Source organism: Leptidea sinapis, chromosome 2 (genome assembly GCF_905404315.1).
Source record: "Leptidea sinapis chromosome 2, ilLepSina1.1, whole genome shotgun sequence".
Lineage (NCBI taxonomy): Eukaryota > Metazoa > Arthropoda > Insecta > Lepidoptera > Pieridae > Leptidea > Leptidea sinapis.
Window position 1 is genome coordinate 21,766,837 of NC_066266.1, and position 19,651 is coordinate 21,786,487.

The 19,651-nt window shown below is 36.4% G+C and overlaps 2 protein-coding genes and 1 pseudogene across 2 annotated transcripts; 1 reads left to right on the top strand and 2 right to left on the bottom strand.

Moving 5' to 3' along the window:
• Positions 1 to 2,185: 2,185 nt before the first annotated feature.
• Positions 2,186 to 4,524, bottom strand: LOC126973659 (uncharacterized; annotated as a pseudogene).
• A 4,899-nt stretch (positions 4,525 to 9,423) lies between these two features.
• On the top strand, positions 9,424 to 11,758 carry LOC126972657 (uncharacterized). The gene has a single exon (XM_050819543.1). It carries the CDS (start codon positions 9,972 to 9,974, stop codon positions 11,448 to 11,450), a length of 1,479 nt encoding a protein of 492 aa, XP_050675500.1. The 5' UTR covers positions 9,424 to 9,971; the 3' UTR covers positions 11,451 to 11,758.
• Positions 11,759 to 11,927: 169 nt separating this feature from the next.
• LOC126972109 (uncharacterized) lies at positions 11,928 to 14,150 on the bottom strand. The gene is made up of 2 exons (XM_050818701.1): positions 13,154 to 14,150; positions 11,928 to 12,978 (listed from the first exon to the last, which is right to left on the bottom strand). The coding sequence occupies exons 1-2, from the start codon at positions 13,279 to 13,281 to the stop codon at positions 11,928 to 11,930; spliced, it is 1,179 nt and encodes a 392-aa protein (XP_050674658.1). The 5' UTR covers positions 13,282 to 14,150.
• Between the last annotated feature and the right edge of the window lie 5,501 nt (positions 14,151 to 19,651).

Here is a 19,651-nt window from a genome sequence, read left to right on the forward strand (position 1 = left end):
GAATTTTTGCCGATTTTTTTTCAACGCGAGTTGAAAACTTGGCTCAATAACGAGACTACCTTATCTCTACCGACCACAGGTATGTTCAAAATCTTAAAAAAAAAATATTAATAGGGTATAAAAATGTTCAATTTGTTTTAGATTTGACCAATAATGGTAGTTAAATTTACAGCTGCAAATCATGGGCAGCCTAAGAAGAAGTTTACAGAACTAAGCGAAAGGAGCAAGATACGCCAAACAAAACAACTTCGTTCAAATGAAGCAGACATGCTGAATTACGCTACTCAAATAAAATTACGTGCTTCGGGTAAAGCTGACGCGTCGAATGTACTAAAAGATCTTACCAATTCTTCAACTCGAGCAAAGAAATATAGATCAGCTTATAGAAAAAGCAACGAAGAACCATTATCGACTAAGATGTCACCTTTGGATGCCTTGTCGATGTATATTGAAGCTGGGTATCACGGTCCCAGTATGAAATATTGCGGAGCAAAATGCCAAACGTGTTGCCCTGTTACAGTCTTCTTCAAAAGTCAAAAAAAGAATGCTATCCGCCCACAGAATCCTTTAGGGTCACGGCTACCTGTGCTGAAGTTGATTTGCAGAGTTTGGTTGACCACACTGTTTCGAGACTGATACTCTTTTTGAAGGATGTTGTAAATACCTTGAACGAAGACGATAAACAATCACTTGAATTGATCTGCAAATGGGCATGTGATGGATCTACACAAACAGAATACAAAATGAAATTTGAAAGTGAAACTGATTCCGATGCGAACATTTTTCAGAGCTCCATGGTGCCATTACAATTGATTTGTGGCAAAGATAAGAGAGTGATTTGGCAGAATCCCACCCCGTCATCACCACGGTACTGCAGACCGATCAGAATAAGGTTTCTACATGAAACTGTCGCCAGTACTAAAGAAGAAATTGCATATGTGAAGTCAAAGGCGAATAACCTGAAGCCGACGGAGTTTGCCGACACAAAAACAAAACATACATTACTATTTACCATGATGGACGGAAAGGTATGCAACGCTGCGACAGATACCACTTCAACTATGCGTTGTTACATTTGTAGTGCCACATCGACAGAATTCAATGATTTATCAAAGAAAAGGGACAGTAAAGAAGGTTCGTTGGAATTCAGTCTATCCACCTTACATGCGAGAATCAGGTTTTTTGAAAGCCTTCTTCATATCGCTTACAAGATTCCAATAAAAAAGTGGAGAAAAACGAAATCTGAGAAAGACATAGTAGAAAAAACAAAAAAAAATATTCAAGACAGGTTCAGAACGGAGATGGGCCTTCTTGTTGACGTACCAAAGGCCCATTTTGGAAATACCACTGATGGTAACACCAGTAGGACATTTTTCGCTAACCACGAGTTATCCGCCTGTATAACTGGAATAGATGTTAATCTAATATACAGATTCAAAATTATTTTGGAGGCAATATCCAGTGGCCACAAAATTAATACAGGTGCGTTTCAAAAATATGCACGCGAAACAGAGGAGTTGTACGTCAAATTGTACGGTTGGCACCCCATGACCCCAACTGTACACAAAATTCTACGACATGGTGCTCATGTGATTTCCTCAGCATTACTACCTATAGGACAGCTGTCAGAGGAAGCGGCAGAATCCCGAAACAATCATATAAGGTACTACAGACTCCACCATGCCAGGAAATTTTCACGCGGAGCATGCAATCTAGATGTGCTCAATCGCCTCCTGCTCACATCGGATCCATTTATGACAGGCATGAGGAAGAAGCCAATGAAGAAATCCACAAGTTTTTCCAAGGAAACATTAGAGTTATTACTCCCAGGAGAACCCAGCTACACTATACAACTCGAAAACGATGATGAAAATGATGTACAAGAAATTCTCTGAATAAATGCTTTTTTTCCTACTTATTATAGCAGTTTCAATGTTTTTAATTCTCTTTTGAATGAATTCACAACAAAATACACATATATAACGGTGAACAAGCATTATCAAATAAAAATATGTGATGGCCAGCTTTTTGCATCAAATACCGTGCGTCGCAGGGAGGAAGGGACGCGCATATACAGTAAAACAGAACAAAATATAGATGGCCCAGATATATTGCAGTATTTTCAGTTGCGAGGCCACACGCCGGCTACACATAAAAACATTTTGACATACGAAAAAATATGTGGCTATAATGCCGGGCCATCCTTAAAATATTGCATAGTGTGGCTGGTATTGCTAGCAATGTTGCCGGCCACAGTATTGCAGCCACAAATTGTCGTAAATATAGCACGTGTAGACGCCCCATAAGTGAAATGATTTTGAGTGTGTAGCTGAGTGTAAATGACTTGAGTGTGTGACTTAGTGGAATGGTTTTGAATTTGTGGCTCAGTGAAAAGGTTTTGTATGTGTGGCTGAGTGGAAGGCGAGTTGTTTAGGCCTTTTAAAATGATCATTTACGGACTTAAGTACGTCTTCAGTTAATGTATTTTTTTTGGTCTTGGCCGAACACGATCCGAGATTGATGTAGCTCGTTTGCTGTCAGAACGGTTTGCCGGGGTCGGTGTGTCTGATTCGTTGTCTGAATAGGCCAGTGTTGGTGTGTATCGACCGCTGCCGGTGGTTTACTGCGTCTGTAAAATAGAAGAACTATTATATTCCTGAAAGTACTATACTAATCATATACTCATTTTGTTACAGTTTCCAAAAACAGAAGAAGAGTGGAGAATAATAGCGAGAGAATTTGAGCAGAAGTGGAACTTTCCTCACTTTTAGGTGCTATTGATAGCAAGCACGTTGAAATCGTGCCCCCAAGCTCGTTTTATTATAACTAAAAACATAGACGCAGTATGGTATTTTTTCATATTATCTTTATCCACTTGCATCAACAGGGTCAAACTTACTTATATCATAATAGGTTGTTAAACAACCTCCAATTTCCAGACCTCTTTTAGGCTATCTTCACTATATTCCATCTTGATACCTGGGTTGTCTATCAAAATTGACACTACCTCTCCTATATTCGACAACGTGATCTTGCGTTTCTTCCTTCCTTTGACCCTGTATGGGACCAGAATTCCGGTGCTGAGTTGTGAAAGAAGAGATAGAGAATTGGCCGTTAAAGATTTACTCTCATAATCAGAATTGCTTGACTTCGTTCTTTTAGGCACATACCCTGAAAAGCTACTCGTCGACTGGACATCCATGGCCACCGTCCCATCATCTTTGGAGTCTTGTGTAGTATTGATTTCAAATTCCTTGTTTTTATCGTATTACTAGCAATCGTTGATGCAAAATACTGATTCCTGTTAGTTGATTTTGGGACAAATGGAAGGGTTTCCGACGGCGGAGTATTGTTAAATACAAAATTTTATGAAAACCTTGAAATAAGGCGTTAAATATTCCTACAGAAAAAAGGCTACATAATAGTCCACGAATACTGCCGTATGTATTTGTAGCTGACGACGCGTTTCCTCTAAGAATGATGAAGCCATTTCGGCAAAATGACTTAGATAGTAGAATTAAGAAGTTATATAATTATCGGATATCGCGAGCACGCCGTATAGTCGAAAACGCTTTTGGTATACTAGCGGCGACGTTAAGAATTTACAGAACACAAATGAATTTGTCGCCTGAAACTATTGGGTCAGTCGTAAGAGCAACCTGTGCTTTGCATAATTAGTTGTTGTCATCAATGCTTAATTCATACGCTCCGTCAGAATTATGAGGAAGGTACGATAACGTCAGGATTCACAACAAATGATTCAACACTTGAACCATTACAAAGAACTACACAAGGCCGTACAATTCAAACAGCAAATCCGATAAGAAATCAATTTATGACATATTTTGTAACTGAAGGGAAAGTTCCTTGGCAAGACAATTTTGTTCATTAATGTCAAAATACAGGACTTGTATTCGAGTAATAAAATTAAGCAATAAATATTTTTTCAGAAATAAAATCTTACCTCATTTATATTCGATGTAGATGGTCTCGGTACTTCTTGATCGTATACAAAACTCAATAACTCAAAGGACTATAAACGAGGTTTATAAATCTCGTCAGTCCCTGCTCCAGATTTACACGATTTTTTTTATTTTATTGAGCTCTTTTTTATATGGAGTTCGAAGATTATTAATCTTCTTAACCACTGTATCCCTGGTGGCATTTGGATCTATGGTTTTGTATTTTTCGATTAGCCCGTCGTTGGCGGCATTTTTTTTTTGTTGCGGTTGTGGTAATCCTTACATGTAGTCTTCCAAAGGCAAGTTTCGTTTCTGTAGCTTTCTATAAAATCTTGAAGTAGTTCGCGGTATCCAACTCTTTCGTCTTCCGACATGTTTCTGTGGAAGCGATGTATACGTGCGCACACTAGCAAGCTCCGTGAAGTACTGCCAAACTGAGCGACCGCCGTCCACACGTAACGATAAAACAGTGCAAAAATCGGCAACGATTTATCTGATAGAAATTGCAACTGCCACCGACGAACGATTATCGACAACGATTTTTCATACACACGATCGATAAAACTGCGCAAACTGGTCTGCACAGATTTATCGTTACTATTAATCGTAACATATGTATGAGGCTTAATAGTAGTTGTCAATTCTTTTATTGCTGCCACCTTTCTTTTTCTATTAAATTTCTTTTTTTGGTAGCTTGCAGCTGTGCTTGGTAAATTTCTATTTTCTTTTTTTTTGGATTTCTGCCTAGTGTGGTCTACTTTAATTTCTAAAATTAAAATAATATAAACATTAAATCTTAGAAATGTTAATAACACAATATTAGGTACCCACATTTTATAATACCTACGATTGTGGCGCTTAGAACGGGCTTCAGTGGAACATTGCACATGTCTAGATGTAGAAGGCTTATCTCAAAAATAGAATATATGTTTATGTAGTTGAAAGTAAACAAAATTATTTGACTAATAAACCTAAAATACTTACATGTTACTTAATGGTTGCACAGTGGAGTTGTCAGTTGTAGACTCAGTCATCACAGTCTCATTCCTAAAAAACATTACCTATATTTATGAATGATGACAATAAATAAATACATGTAGATACCATGTAAGTGAAGAACAAAGACTTACAATTCAACTTCATAATGTGCCATAGATGCATCTTCTATCTGTATCAACTAATGGGATATTCTCGCTGCAAGCAATAAGTTAACTATCAATCAGATTCTTGCTAACTATTCAATTGAGCAATAGTAAGTTAATACATATATTAAAACTTTCATTATATGGTCCGGTTACGAGTTGTGATTGACTGGTAGAGACATAAATTGATCCGGACCCAAATTTGCACAAAGTCTTTCCTCCAGACTGGGTAGTGGCACTGCTTCCGATGGTCCTCCACCAGTCTGCTGCAGGCTTTGTGCAGTCCTTCTCATTTTATTTATTTTTGATCCTGCACTTTTTAAAACTAAATTTTAATAATAAAACATGGGTAAGTATATAAATCAAATCGATCGTTATTATTATGTATTTCTACCATCCATCAGCAAAACTCACTTCATTCCACTATTTAGGGCTTCTATATACACCACCAACGTCCTCCGTATTAAGGATCTCACCCAACTGAGTCCATAATCGCTGGTAACAAGCACGACCTTCTTTCGAGCGTACTCTTCCCAGCGCAAGGTCTCTGTGTTGTTCCATGAAGTCAGTTAGCAATTCAAGTTGCCGCACGATTACAATCTTCTTCAAGCTCATTTTGTTTACTCGAACCAAACGAGACGAGAAAGACTTACCTGCACAGGGCGAAAATCCAGTTTGACTTTGATGTACGGCGGTTTTTTTATTACAACCATTTGGGTACGACTTTTCATTTTCACGTTATTAATTTCTGTGTAAAAATAAATATACCTTACCGTTTTACTACTCTACGCCTTCAAATATCGTTAGGTTGAGTACTAGTAACTGATCAAAAGACTCTGATATCATAATAATGATATTTAAAAGAATAACGTAGAAAATAAAGGAATAGTAGAATTAGACTGGCAAATGTCCTTCTGCAAGTCGTCGATGAGTCGCTGAGTTTCAGTCCTATTGAGTTGTCGTCCTATCGAATCAGTACGTGAATACCAATTTTGGACCAAGTTTCAATAAGACGACTTCTGGAACTACAACGATTTTTGGATCGTTAAAATATACGTGAATCGGCCTACAGCAAGCCAGTTAATCTTCAACAGTTCACCAGTATGGTTGCCTTCTAATACCATGTTTTAATATTTTATTGTATAGTGTAGCTAGAATGCATAGCTGTATAATCTAATATAATTTTAACCGAATCCATAACAAATACTTTCATTGTAGTGGTAACTTAGAGGATCTCATTACTTTCTCCAAATAAAATCTCAGTTTGCCTATAGGTATGTGCTGTAAATTTTTATCGCATTGTTTCAAAAACTTTATATGCCATTAAAGGCTAATATTATTAATCTACAATAGTTTTCCCTTTAATATCTAATAAATCGTAATAGAATTAAACGGAATAATATATTTTTATTAAGTTTACAATTCTTGTCCCCAACTTGGTACTAAAACCAATGTTCCTTCAGTATCCGTCCTTTTATCACGTACATCAAGTTATAGATGGCTAACCGCCGTTCCCAATATACTATCTACAGATAAAGATAAATTACTACCTTCTACTGTCAATAATCTGAAGCTGTCCCAATATAAACGATAAGTCATTCTTATCGCCTTATATTGGGACCCGAGAAGCAATTTCCATACAAACTTCTATCGCTGGTATTAAGTGAAGTAATCGCTGCGAGAACAGCTTACAGTGTGGACGTGTTACGAATTCATTAAAAACAAAATAAAGTGGTGACTTACAAATTTCATCTGTAATATATCCGAGGTAAGACAGTTTTTAGAGCGCATATTTTAAGTGTCCGTACGACTTTTTTCTCTGGGGGGCGCGTGGCGCTGTACCGATAACGCGAGGAATGCCATGGATCAATATGTCCGCTAAAAGATCTCCAACTAGACCTAGAACTAGACCCAAATTTACCAAGTAAAAGTAATCCTTCTCAGTCATCGGCATTATCGCAAATAAATACGAGAAACATGCGAAAATTTGCTGCAGAAAATGAAGCATTAAAGACTGAATTCTCGGATATGAAACTTGAGTTCGTGGAATTAAGAAAACAAATAACAGCACTGCAACTACAAATGTCGGAAATGATGACGTATCTCATATCTAATACACTATGCTATCTCAGTAAAAAAAAAACAAGTTAGTGACATAATATCTACTACTGAAAATTAAAATCAGAAATTATGAACATAAAAGTTCAAATAGCATTACACAAAAGAAGATCGAGTTTTTAGAATCTAGAATGCAAAACATAGACTTAAAGATTCTTAGTCTAGATGCAAGCCCGAAAACGAAAGCAGAGTAGAAATTATTGCGGAACCAAATGAGCGAAACGTGAGATCGAGAAATTTGTTAATATCAGTAAAAGTCGAATCTACAGACCCAAAAGAGAGACAGGACTATGATAAGAACGCCTCCTGGAGTATCCTAAAAACTATGTACATAGAATGTCCTCAACCTGAAAAGTATTACGCTTAGGAAAATATAACCCCCGAAAAACTCCGTTTAATCAAAGTTTGTTTTGAGTCTTCAGAAACAGCCCTGCATATACTTCGAAACAAACAAGTGTAAAAAATGACGCGAATAAGCTTTACCCTGATCAAACACCCCAGCAGCAATCATTTATGAAATATCACAAAGAAGAGCCTGAGCGTCGAACAAAAAATGGCGAAACAAATCTTATCATAAAATACGTTAGGGGTGTGCCGAAAATAATTTCTGCTTCGCCAAAAAACTCCAACTGATAAATGACACAAAAAAGGAAAACTGGGAGACAACCTCTTTCCAAATTGGCATTTTATTTATTATTTTAATATATGTATATATATATATATATATATTATAATAATGTAAATTATCAAAATAATTAATAATAAGCAGGATATTACACTATATTAGATGTATACCTACATATATTATTAATTAATATGTCGCACCTTTATTAATAAACTGAATTAATTCAAAATTTACGTTTTTCGAGTTTTCACGTTCATCATCCTCAAATTCATCTAGCTCTATCCTCGTCTGACTCATCGTTATCAAGTTCTGAATCGGATTTGATTTGCGGCCGTTTTCCATAACCTATCTATCCTAAGTTTAATATACTAGAGGGAGACAAATCTATCCTTTAACGCTTACTTACATTTCAATAACCTATTGACATAATGCATTGGACAATAACTATATTGGACATAACTATGGATAGATAAGATCTTGTCATTAAACGGTGACAGCAATGTATCCGTAACTAGAGATACGTTATTGAAAACGGCCGTTAGGTGATTAAGTAAAACAAAGACCGATAGTAAATGCGGGTACGAGTATAGTTGATGTACAGCCTCTATACAAATATACGAACGCTGAAAGACTGAGATAGAACAAGGTTTGACCTTGTAAGGCTTTTATAAGGCAACTTTGGATCATGAAATAATGGAGCATATTAGTTTTATTCCTAAGGTCAAAATCCCTTTACTTACAATGAAAGAATTTATAGAAGGTAACAAAACTATTAACGATTTATAGATAATGATAAATGAAGATAATGAATAAAAATGAAGATTTGAAATAGACCGAGAATAGACGATTAAATCAGCAAGTACATAATATAAAATGCCAACCATAAAAACTACTACTATAAAATGTTTACAAATGAATTTAATCTGTCCTTTTTTAAACCAAAAGAGGATCAATGTGGTCTATGTAACTTTTATTGTAATGAAAATCAAAAAATAGTTATGGTGGAGATATATTTAAAACATGAAACATGAAATAAGACGCAGCAGTAGAGACGAGAATAATCTCAAATGGTAGATAATATGAGAGTAGCTGTGTATGATTTAGAGACAGGTTTGCAATGCCTAAAAGGTTCACATAGTTCCTTTTACTATAACTCTTAACTAAATTGATATAATTTAATTGTTACTGAATTAACGCCGAAGGAATCTTAAGTAGCCTACAAAAATTGCAAACAAATACTTTTATTTTAGTGGTAACTTAGGGGATCTCATCACTTTCTCCATATAAAATCTCAGACTACCCACAGGCTGTGCTGTGTGAAATTTTTATCGCATTGTTTCAAAAACTTTATATAGGAGCATGCCATTAAAGCCTTATATTATTAATCTACAATAGCTTTTCCTTTAATATCTAATAAATCGTAAGAGAACAAAACGGAATAATATATTTTTATTAATTTTACAATAGGCATGATGACAAATTTTGAGAAACTGTTCTATAATATTTGGAAATATATATGAATTCTAATAAACATAATATTTCTGCGGAAAATTTAGGTTTAGTACTTAAAAAATAATTTTTGATTAATAAATTTAAAATTTGCACCAAAACGCGTCAAAGTGTCATGGCGTCGCTTGCTTACGTCACTTTAGAGTACAAGGAACATTCGGTATATGTAAACATTATCTAATTCATATTTAATTTGGACATTTTACTAGTTTTTACATTAAAAACATGACTTCGAAAGCATATCGGTGGTGTTCCGTCCCTCTGTGTACTAATACGTCCATAAAAACTCCTGAGAAGTTATTTATTTTCGTTCCTTTCGATAAGAAATTAAGAAAGAAGTGGCTTGAACTTGCAAGACGTGATTTGGAAGGAATATTACCCACTACACAGCTTTATTTTTGTGAAGATCACTTTGACGTAAGTATTTCCTTTTTTATTTTGTAGAATTTTGTTGCTAAATTCATTATAAGCTAATTTTATGGGAAGAAGTAAACATTGATATACAAACTTTTTGGAGGTTATGATTCTCTTACTCACTGTTACTTATTATAATCAAATCCTCAATGAATGAGCTATTAAAAAGGTATTTTATTTCATTTTCAGTTACCAAATTATATGGCAAACTACATGGAGTATCATGTGATGGGGTCAGTGTCGCAGATTCGCATGAAACCTGGGTGCGTTCCCTCAAAATTTGAATGCCAACCTGACAGAAGAAAACGAACTTCCGACTCAAACGAAAGGAAATATAGTGCGAAAAAGCAAAGAAGAGAAGTCGTTGCAGAAGCTGAGCAAGAATTACAAAATAAAACAACTACAACTTGTTCTGTTGCAACAGAACAGCTAGAACTTGAAGACCCAACCCCCGGAACATCAGCCATGCAGGAAAGTACTACAAAAGATGCACCTAAGATGGTAAATAAATCCATTCAAGTGTATATAACAAATAAGTTCAGAAGTAAAGCTGTTCAAACAGAAATAAAATCAGTAGATCAGATGACTTCACCATCGAAACCCTTTTGTCGTTCTGCTTTTACTTCACCATTTAAAATCACAAGTACCAAGCCATCCATATCCACCATACAAAAATGTTCCAAGAAAATAGGATTTCAGGCAGATTCTGACAGTGATATTTCATACACACCATCTGTAGCACATAGTGAATCACCATCAGTGACATCTTTAAAAATTAAATCGTCTTCAGACTGCAGTGAATTAATTGAAGACGATAAGAAACAAGAGGCATCAAGAATCTTGGCATATACATTGCAGAAAATAAAAAAGAACCCACGGTCTTACATTGGAGTTCCTAACAGTTGTTACTACCTTATAGATTTAATTGAAAAAAAGTTAAATATTCCCACACACCATATAATAATGTGCTTGAAAAAAATTAAATTAAATAGTAGTTTCAGAGAGCTTTCTGATGATTTTTCTATTGATCCGACATATGCCAGCAAGATATTTCTGAAAAATAGTGCTAGTTTGATGCGACCTTTTCTTGTTGTCTTAGATAAAGATTCCATAAGAAAAAATTTGCCTATGGCCTTTAGGCATAAATATTACAATGTAACTTGTATTATAGACTGCTTAGAAATTGAGATAGAAAAGCCTTCAAAAGCAGTGAACCAGGCTCTCTCCTGGTCAGAATACAAAAAAGCTAATACGATAAAGTATCTTGTGTCTTGTACTCCTAATGGACTAATCAATTACAATTCTCCAGGATATGGAGGAAGAATTACTGACACATTGTCGGTCGAATCTTGTGATTTTATAAAGTGTTTGCAACCAGGTATGCGTGTGATGGCTGACAGAGGTTTCAAATATGTACAACAATATTTAAGAAAACAGGGAGTGAACTTAGTACGACCTCCAAGTGTTGCAACTGGTACAAAGCTATCAAAACATGAGGCAAGGGAAACAAAACAAATTGCAAGCTTAAGGATTCATGTGGAGAGAGTGATTAGACGCCTACGTGAATTCTGTTTGTTAAAGCCGCATGCATGTGTAAATGTTAATTTAGTCAAATTGCTAGATGATGTTATAACCATTGCCTGTGGATTGATTAACTTACAAGATTCTTTGATCAAATAAATATACATGTTTGTTTGATCAAAGAATCTTGTAAGATCAAATCAATCAGCTTGATCAAGAATATATGCCAGTTCAGTTTCAGAATAATGTTAGATTCAGTTTCTGAAATCCTGTTTGACTGTACAATTTTGAGTGCAAGTTATTGTATTATGCAGATAATTAAACAAAGAATCAGTATTATTTCTAAGTTCATTGTTACTTTGCTTAAACTCGTTTGTTTAATATGAGCTAGTCTAACATAAAACATTGATATAAGTGAATGTAAATGAATATTTATATAGTGTTGTAAATTAGTATATAATGTGTGAAGATCATCATTGGTTTATCCTACAAATAAAAACATTTTTACGTAAACTGGTTTTTATTTATAACATTACACTTTTATATAACACTGGATATACATTATCCTTCCACAAAGGGACTATTACCTTAAGAAAATCTGATAGATATTTTTCATCATACATAATTTCCATTATATTATACTTTCTTATTGGCACTGTAGTTGCAGTCAGCTACACAGAAGTAGCCTTTTTTATGTCCTGTTAGTAACATTTGAAGTTGCATTTGCACATAAAACTTTTGGGTTGGCTTCCCATTCTTTACATATGCTTTAACTGTTTTTTGACTCATAGGACACTTAATTTCTATTATACTATTTTCACAGATCCCATCAGGTGAACCCGCTAGCATGGGATAATTTTTAGATAAGAATAACCCACATTTTCTAATTTTCTTTTCCAGGTTGGCACTTACAGTTTTCCTCACTTCACCCTCCAAAATTCTACCACGTTTCATAGCTGTTGTGTCTGGAATTTTTCCACCCATTATTACTGCCATCAGAGTGCCGTCACTGGTTTTACACCTACTGAATTCATATGCTCTTGAAGCGGTCACTCTGCCATACCTTAATTCATACCAAAGCTTACTTTTATGTTGCTCCCTTGTTTCTTCTTCTACATTGTTGATGTCAGCATCAGAAAATATCACACTATCCAAAAATTTATTACAACAGTTTTCTTTATATTTCAACACTAAATTGTCCATTGATAGACTTAAAAGTCTATCAAAAACATAGTCCTTTTGGTATTTCATTAATTCACAGTCGGTTAACCTTCTTCTCTTCCCTTCTTCTACAAACTTTTCGAATACTTCGGTATCAGATGGTAAGCTAGGGCTACCCTTAGATAATTCCGTAGCAGTTATGTATTTAAGGGTACTCCCAACTCTAGAAAGTTTGGATTTCCTCCAATAGCATTCTATGGATGTGCAAGATGGATCTTCACTTCTGCGATGAACCCACATTAAGAATGCCATGGCATGTTTGCAGCCTCCTTGAGAAGCCACACAATCATGACATTCTACTGACTTAACTGTTTCTTCTTGTTCGTCGACTACCAAAGACACTCCATACAACTTGGCATGCACTTTATGTTCTGGGCAGATTTTAGCTTTTATTGTGCACAAATTTCCTTCACGTTTGACCTGAACATAGCTTACAGCATCATCACCATAAGATGCCCTAGCAGACCTGAAATAATTAAAGCAATGGTAAATATTTAATTGCAAAAAGAAATATTTAACATAAACATAACCTCAAATTGTAATATTGAATGTTATACTGAAATAGGTACAATAGCTATGCTTTCAACGAATTATTTTTATGGTTTAAATAATTAATTAACTGTTTAATACACAATACTTACATGGAAGTTTTAACATTTCTAAATTCTGCTGAACAGAAGTCTTTGTTTGATGCCAGAAACGTTCCTAGCATTATCAAGTCGATTCTTGGTAAATTTGCGCTGGAAGCCTTTGTAAATCCTTGTTCCATGACTCAATTTAGCGCAATCAATTTACACAAAAGAAATTGAAGTTAATAACAAAACAATAACGGCGTATTCAATTAAAAAAGCGAGCGAGTGTGTATTATCTTAAGTAATTCAAATGTAAACAAAGAAAAAGAACTCTAACGTGACGTCATGCGCTCTGATTGGCGTTCAACATTTCATGGCGGATTGCCGTATTTAGCGATTTTATTTTATCGATTATTATATTCATCTTGCTTTTAATTATGAAAAGAATCAGAGTTTTAGAATTAGGAATTTTGTAATAATATACACACAAATTATTTCAATGAAATTTACTTGTTGTCATCATGTCTATTCTTGTCCCCAACTTGGTACTAAAACCAATGTCCCTTCAGTAACCGTCCTTTTATTACGTACGTCAAGTCATAGATGGCTAACCGCCGTTCCCAATATACTATCTACAGATAGAGATAAATTACTACCTTCTACTGTCAGTAATTAGCTGTCAATAATCTGAAGCTGTCCCAATGTACCCGATGTCATTCATATCGCCTTATATTGGGACCCGTGAATTGCAATTTCCATACAAACTTCTATCGCTGATAAGTTATACGTCGTCACATTGACAGACAGCGTGTATGGATAAGGTGAGTTACCGTCGATAAGTTTATTGGGACAGAAAAGTCAACCATAGTTACGATTTTTATCTCAAGTAAGAGAGACTGAATATTGGGAACGGCCGTAAGTCTAGTGGTGGTTAATCGAAGCAGTCACCACTAGTTGCCTGCAAGGCGTGTTATAACGTATATGTGTTTATTCGGTGTCTCCAAAGTTTCAACGTAAAAATTGGTAGGTACTCTTTAAAACAGTGCAATCATTGCCATGAATTATATTAAATACGTCTGTTTTGTAATAATCAGTTCTGTATTATTCTTGAGAAAAAGGGATATGATTAAGTTATTACCATATATAAGTTTTATATAAATTATAACTTAAAAGACCAAATGGTAAGTCGGTGGACATATATCGTTGTACTATTCGAAATTGTTCTAATTCTACCAGCTTGCGCGAGGACGGGGCCGGTCGCTAATAAAAAACACAAATATCTGGCGATAAACTTAGGCCACAACCTCTGATCGCTACGCTCATGCGCATTGCACCATACAACAATACCGGCCGGACGGGTAGATCAGGTGACATGAAGGTGCGCGGGCGCGGGCCGACCGCCGTCGCCGACACTGTCACGCCACCAGTCAGCAGCTAGCCCGCCTTAACTTAACACGTACCGCTTGTTTGCTTGACTACCTAATATCATTGCTTTGTATAATATCTTACTTACTTCTATTCAACTTTCTTATCTTGTATCTATTGCTATTAAATCATATAAACATGGCTCAAAAGCAAAATCGGTATAGGGAAAAATTTATGAAAATATAAAGAAACAAAAAAAAGCAAAGAACACACTATCACAAAAATAAAAGACTGATCAAAGACTGCAAGGAGAAAAGTAATGCACGGGTCTTTTGGGAACTTCGGAAACGTCAACAACGTCAACGCAAAAGAGCGCTTGGCAATATAATTAATAATATACCTCCTAGATCTCCTGTACCGCCAGAATTTGACTATGCGCAAATATTGCTCCAAAACTAAAGAATTGTTTCACCTGCTGTGAGTTCCTCCAATTCAACATATTCAATAGATAACCAGAAGCTTCAAAACGAAAACCTTAAACTCAAATATGAAAAATACACGAAAAGGTTTCACCGAATTAAAAAGAAAAACCAAGAAGAGTTTAAAAACAAAGACTCAACAAAAAAGAAATATAAAATAACAAGCGCTATTAGTCAAAGATATAAGAATGTTGAAAAAATGTCTGAAAAACGATTATTTAAACGAATATTCATTGGCCCTACAGTACGTCAATCGAGAGTAAAGAAACAGTTGTTGAAGTATAGCTTGAATTTAGTAGGAACAATGAGATCGAGTTTAAAGCCAAATAAAGCTAAGACAGTTTTGCACAAAAAAAATTAAGAATTTTTTTCAGCGAAATGATGTATCGAGAAACTCAGACCTATGACGTTGTACCATTTAGCAGAATTAAAGTCATGGTGTTCTGCAGCTGCAGTAACTACTGCTAGCAAACCGTTAGTAGAAATAAACTACACAGACTTAGCCAAGAACACGGATAAACAACAATTTGTTTACGATATCCCCAACGCGGTGGCCGGTAATTTTTCGCAAACAATTGTTTAATGTGTTTTATCTCATGATCTATAGATATAAATGACTATTTACACATAAATACACGTCCAGATTTAAATTATCTACGATAAATCGTAGTCTATAATCTATAATAAATTTACCATAAACTTTAAGATAAATTGTGCTTTGATTGTATGCAGTCCTATTAAATCATCATAATTCTTGAAATTATAAATAAATAAAGGCACAGACGACTATTTTATTTACAATATGAAGTAACTTAAAAATCATACAATAATTAAAAGCAAATGCTTGAAACATTAATTTTTAAGTTAAGTTTGAAATCCGGACGATTCACCATCAGGGGATATGGTTTATGGCTCCATGGATGCATCTGATGAGGAAAATCAGGCTACGATTTTTGGGTATAATAAAATGCTGCAAAGTAAGAGATTTCTTTTTAGTAAAAGTTCACGCTGGTAATTATACGCAAGCCTTGCACAAAGTGATCTCGATGGTGATGGCGAGATTAAAGTGATATTTCTTCGGGCTTACAATTAAAAAGGGTGCGACTAAGTTAAAATTTGTACGAAAAAGATATAGCGTTTGTTGAATTTGATGATATTCTAAAAATTTTACCTAAACTAAAACAGATAATTAAGAATGGAAAAGTCTATTATTATTTGCAAGAACAATTAGACATTTTTGAAAAATGATTTAGAATTACTCATTGTTATAATGGTTATATAAAATGGCTTGTACTTACTTGTACAAATTAGAAGACTGATATTAAAGAAACTTGATTAAGATTTTAGTGAGTATACTTATATAACACACATCAACAGAATCTAGGGATATCTTAATTCTTAATTATTTACGACTTTACGACAATGAAACCTCTTTTATTCTATTTTCAAAATTTTCAAATAAAAATATAAAACGAGGAAAATCAAAATGCGGCGGCAAAACTGTTAGTAATTCGTTACGTTATGGTAAATTAAAACTGTGTTAATAATTTAATTGATAAAAAAGGATTCTTTTGTTTTTATTTTTGAATGTAACGTGCCGTGTGAGCTTTAGAAGTCATGTCACCACGTCAATTGAGTCGAGATGAAATGTTACGAGCGGTGGGCATGTTAGAAAAAGGTGCTATTCAACGCGTTGTGTCTGAGGCTCTTCACACCAGCCAAAACTTGATATCGAAGTTGTGGTCACGTTATCGCAGTACTGGGGATGTGGCTGAACGGCACACGGGTAGATATCGTGCTACTACGCAGAGACAGGATCGCTATCTTCTAAGACTGCCAGAAGACAAACCAATATCACAGCGATGCAACTAGTACAAAGTCTCCAGGCGGACCACCAGCTGTTGGAGAACGACCAAACCGTGCGTAGGAGGTTGCATGAAGTTGGTCTTTGTGGTCGTAGACAGCTACGTGTTCCAGCATTGCGACATGGCAATCGCGGTCGACGGCTTTCGTGGGCTTGGGAGCATTTACCATGGAGTGACGAACAATAGTCAATGGTCAGGAACAATGAGTCCCGGTTTGGGTTTCATCCTGATTCACGAAGAAGACGTGTTTGGAGAACTCCAGGCAGAGTTAGCCGCCTACGGTACCCTCAGGAGGTCGACTCATACTAAGCCTTACCAAAGAAGATAAATACCTAGAAGTTATACTGGATAGTAAGATGCTTTGGAACAAACACCTTGAACACAAGCTGGTAAAAGCGTGCATCATCTTTTGGCAGTGCAGAAGACTCATAGGCAAAAACTGGGGTCTTGCTCCAAAGATAAGCAAATGGCTCTACAACAGCAGTCATCAGACTTGGCTTGGTGGCCCAGGACAGAGCTTGACAATGGCGACTCTACGTCTAAAGCTGTTGGGTGTATGGAAGAATGAAGACTGCCTTACAGATAATCTCTGGAATAGGGTGACAAAGGACTGTCCACTCTGTGAGACACAATGCGAAAAGATACCTAAATCACATGTTTTTCATAAGAACTATCACATATACCTATGTGAGAAGGATGCTGATCAGTCAGGTGTAAATGAATTCAGAATTTACACAGTTGGCTCCAAAATGGCTACTGGAACTGGTGCCGGCATCTTCTCACAGAAACTGAACATACACACATCCATACCCTTGGGCACACACAGCTCCATCTTCCAATCTGAGTGTGTAGCCATCAAGGAAGCTGCCAACGCAATACTAAGAAGAAAAGTACATGGCCACAGAATCAGAATTCTTTCTGACAGTATGGCGGTAGTAACAACGCTGAAGGGTATCGCTGAAGGGTACCTACAACTCAGCGCTAACATACGAGTGTCACCGAACCGTGGAACAAGTTGCCTCTTATAACCGGGTAACTCTGCAATGGACCAAGAGACATAGCGGTTCGTTAGGTAATGATGCAGCAGATGAGCTTGCGAGGCGGGCATCGGCAACCCTAGTGACTGGTCGATTGCCACTTCTGTCACTGCCCTGCAGCCAAATGCGCTCATGGATGCGCTCTTTTACCAACAACCTACACAACACCCGATGGATGAATGTCTTAAGCTATAGACAGTCGAAAGAAGCGATACCTGCACTGTCGCCCAAACTGACACGTTGATTTATCAGCCTCAACAGACATGACATCCGTATAATGGTGGGCACACTAACGGGTCACACATCACTAAACATAGGAGTGTCCGTTACGCCGATTGTGAAAAAGTACAGAGTCTGTCTAGCCGAGGACGAAACGGTCACTCACGTAATCCTGGAATGTGCGAGGGTGGCCAATCAACGGGCAAAAACCATAACCAATACGAGGTCGCTCTGGAAAGTCTGCGAACACCCCAGGAATGCTCTGAACTTCTGGAAAGACCTGGGCTTGTTGGAGTAACTGGCCAATACTGCACGCAAAATGGACCCATGCTTGTGGTTTAATTGCTGATACAGAAGCCCCTATACCATACCATACCACCCCTGTCGCTAATTACGTTCGCCGACGCCGCTCGGGTTTCAGCCGGGTTACGTATTACGGTCCATTCAGTAGCATCGTGGTATTCAAATGCTACTAATTGTATTTAATCATTTTTCCTCCCAATCTATTCTTAATTTCCAAGTTTCCTGAAGCAATATTTTACGATTAATAGAAAATGGCGAAAGGAATCCGTAAACATCAAACATTGACATAATGACCTTTCACTCACACACAAACCGGGTATCCACTATGTTCGCGAACCTCTTGCGCTCCGCGCACTTGCAACAGCTCCGCGTAGTGGATACGTTTACGAACGTGGAGCGTGAACGGTGCGTGCTCCAATGGGTGGCGGTAAATTGGGCGAACACAAAGGGGAGCTCAGTCTGTTCGTGGACGCCAGCAAGATATCACGTCAAGTGCGTACGTGTCGTTAATCACGCTCCGCGCTGGGTTGTTATGGAGTGGTCGGAAGGAAAATGTTTAGCTCTAATCGGGTTGTACCGAAACTATACTGTGCTGTGGGATCCCCAGGATGAGAATTTCAAGAATAAAAATTTAAAAGAAGACGCCTGGTTGGAAATCGGTGGAGGGATCGATATATCGGGGCAAATATGCAAAGACAAAATAAAAATTCTGCTTTCGGGGTTTCGTAGAGAGAGATCAAAACAAATTTCATTGTGTTGTCAAAAACAATTGTCATTTTTAATGGATCGCGATAAACCGCGACAGTCATTGAATACAGTAAATTATTATTAAAATTATTCTTCTATACTAATAGTATAAAAAGGAAATATTTAATTGTTTGTTTGAACAAAGGCTATTTTTCATTTACGAAACTTTTATCCCGGGACAAAAACTTATCCCACGTGAACAAAGTCGCGGTGGACAGCTAGTATTTAATAATTAAATTGAAAACGTGCGTTTCAGACAGTCAATTTTGGAATGAAATATCTCCTTCCTTTGAAAAATAATCCCCTAATTCCTTTCTTATATCTTTTGCATTGTCAGGAGACCGACGGTCACAGTTCCTTATTGGTTGTAATGTTTCATAATCCTTTCGTAAACTTTCGCTGTCTCTTATTCCAGAAGAGTAAGTATCTGAATGAGATCGTAAATAGTTGTGCAAGTGAGCGGCCGTCAGTACTATAACTGCTGCTTTATCTGGTTCTACCAAAAGAGGTTTCCTTAGAACTCTGAAGACTTGTGCCATTATACCAAAAACA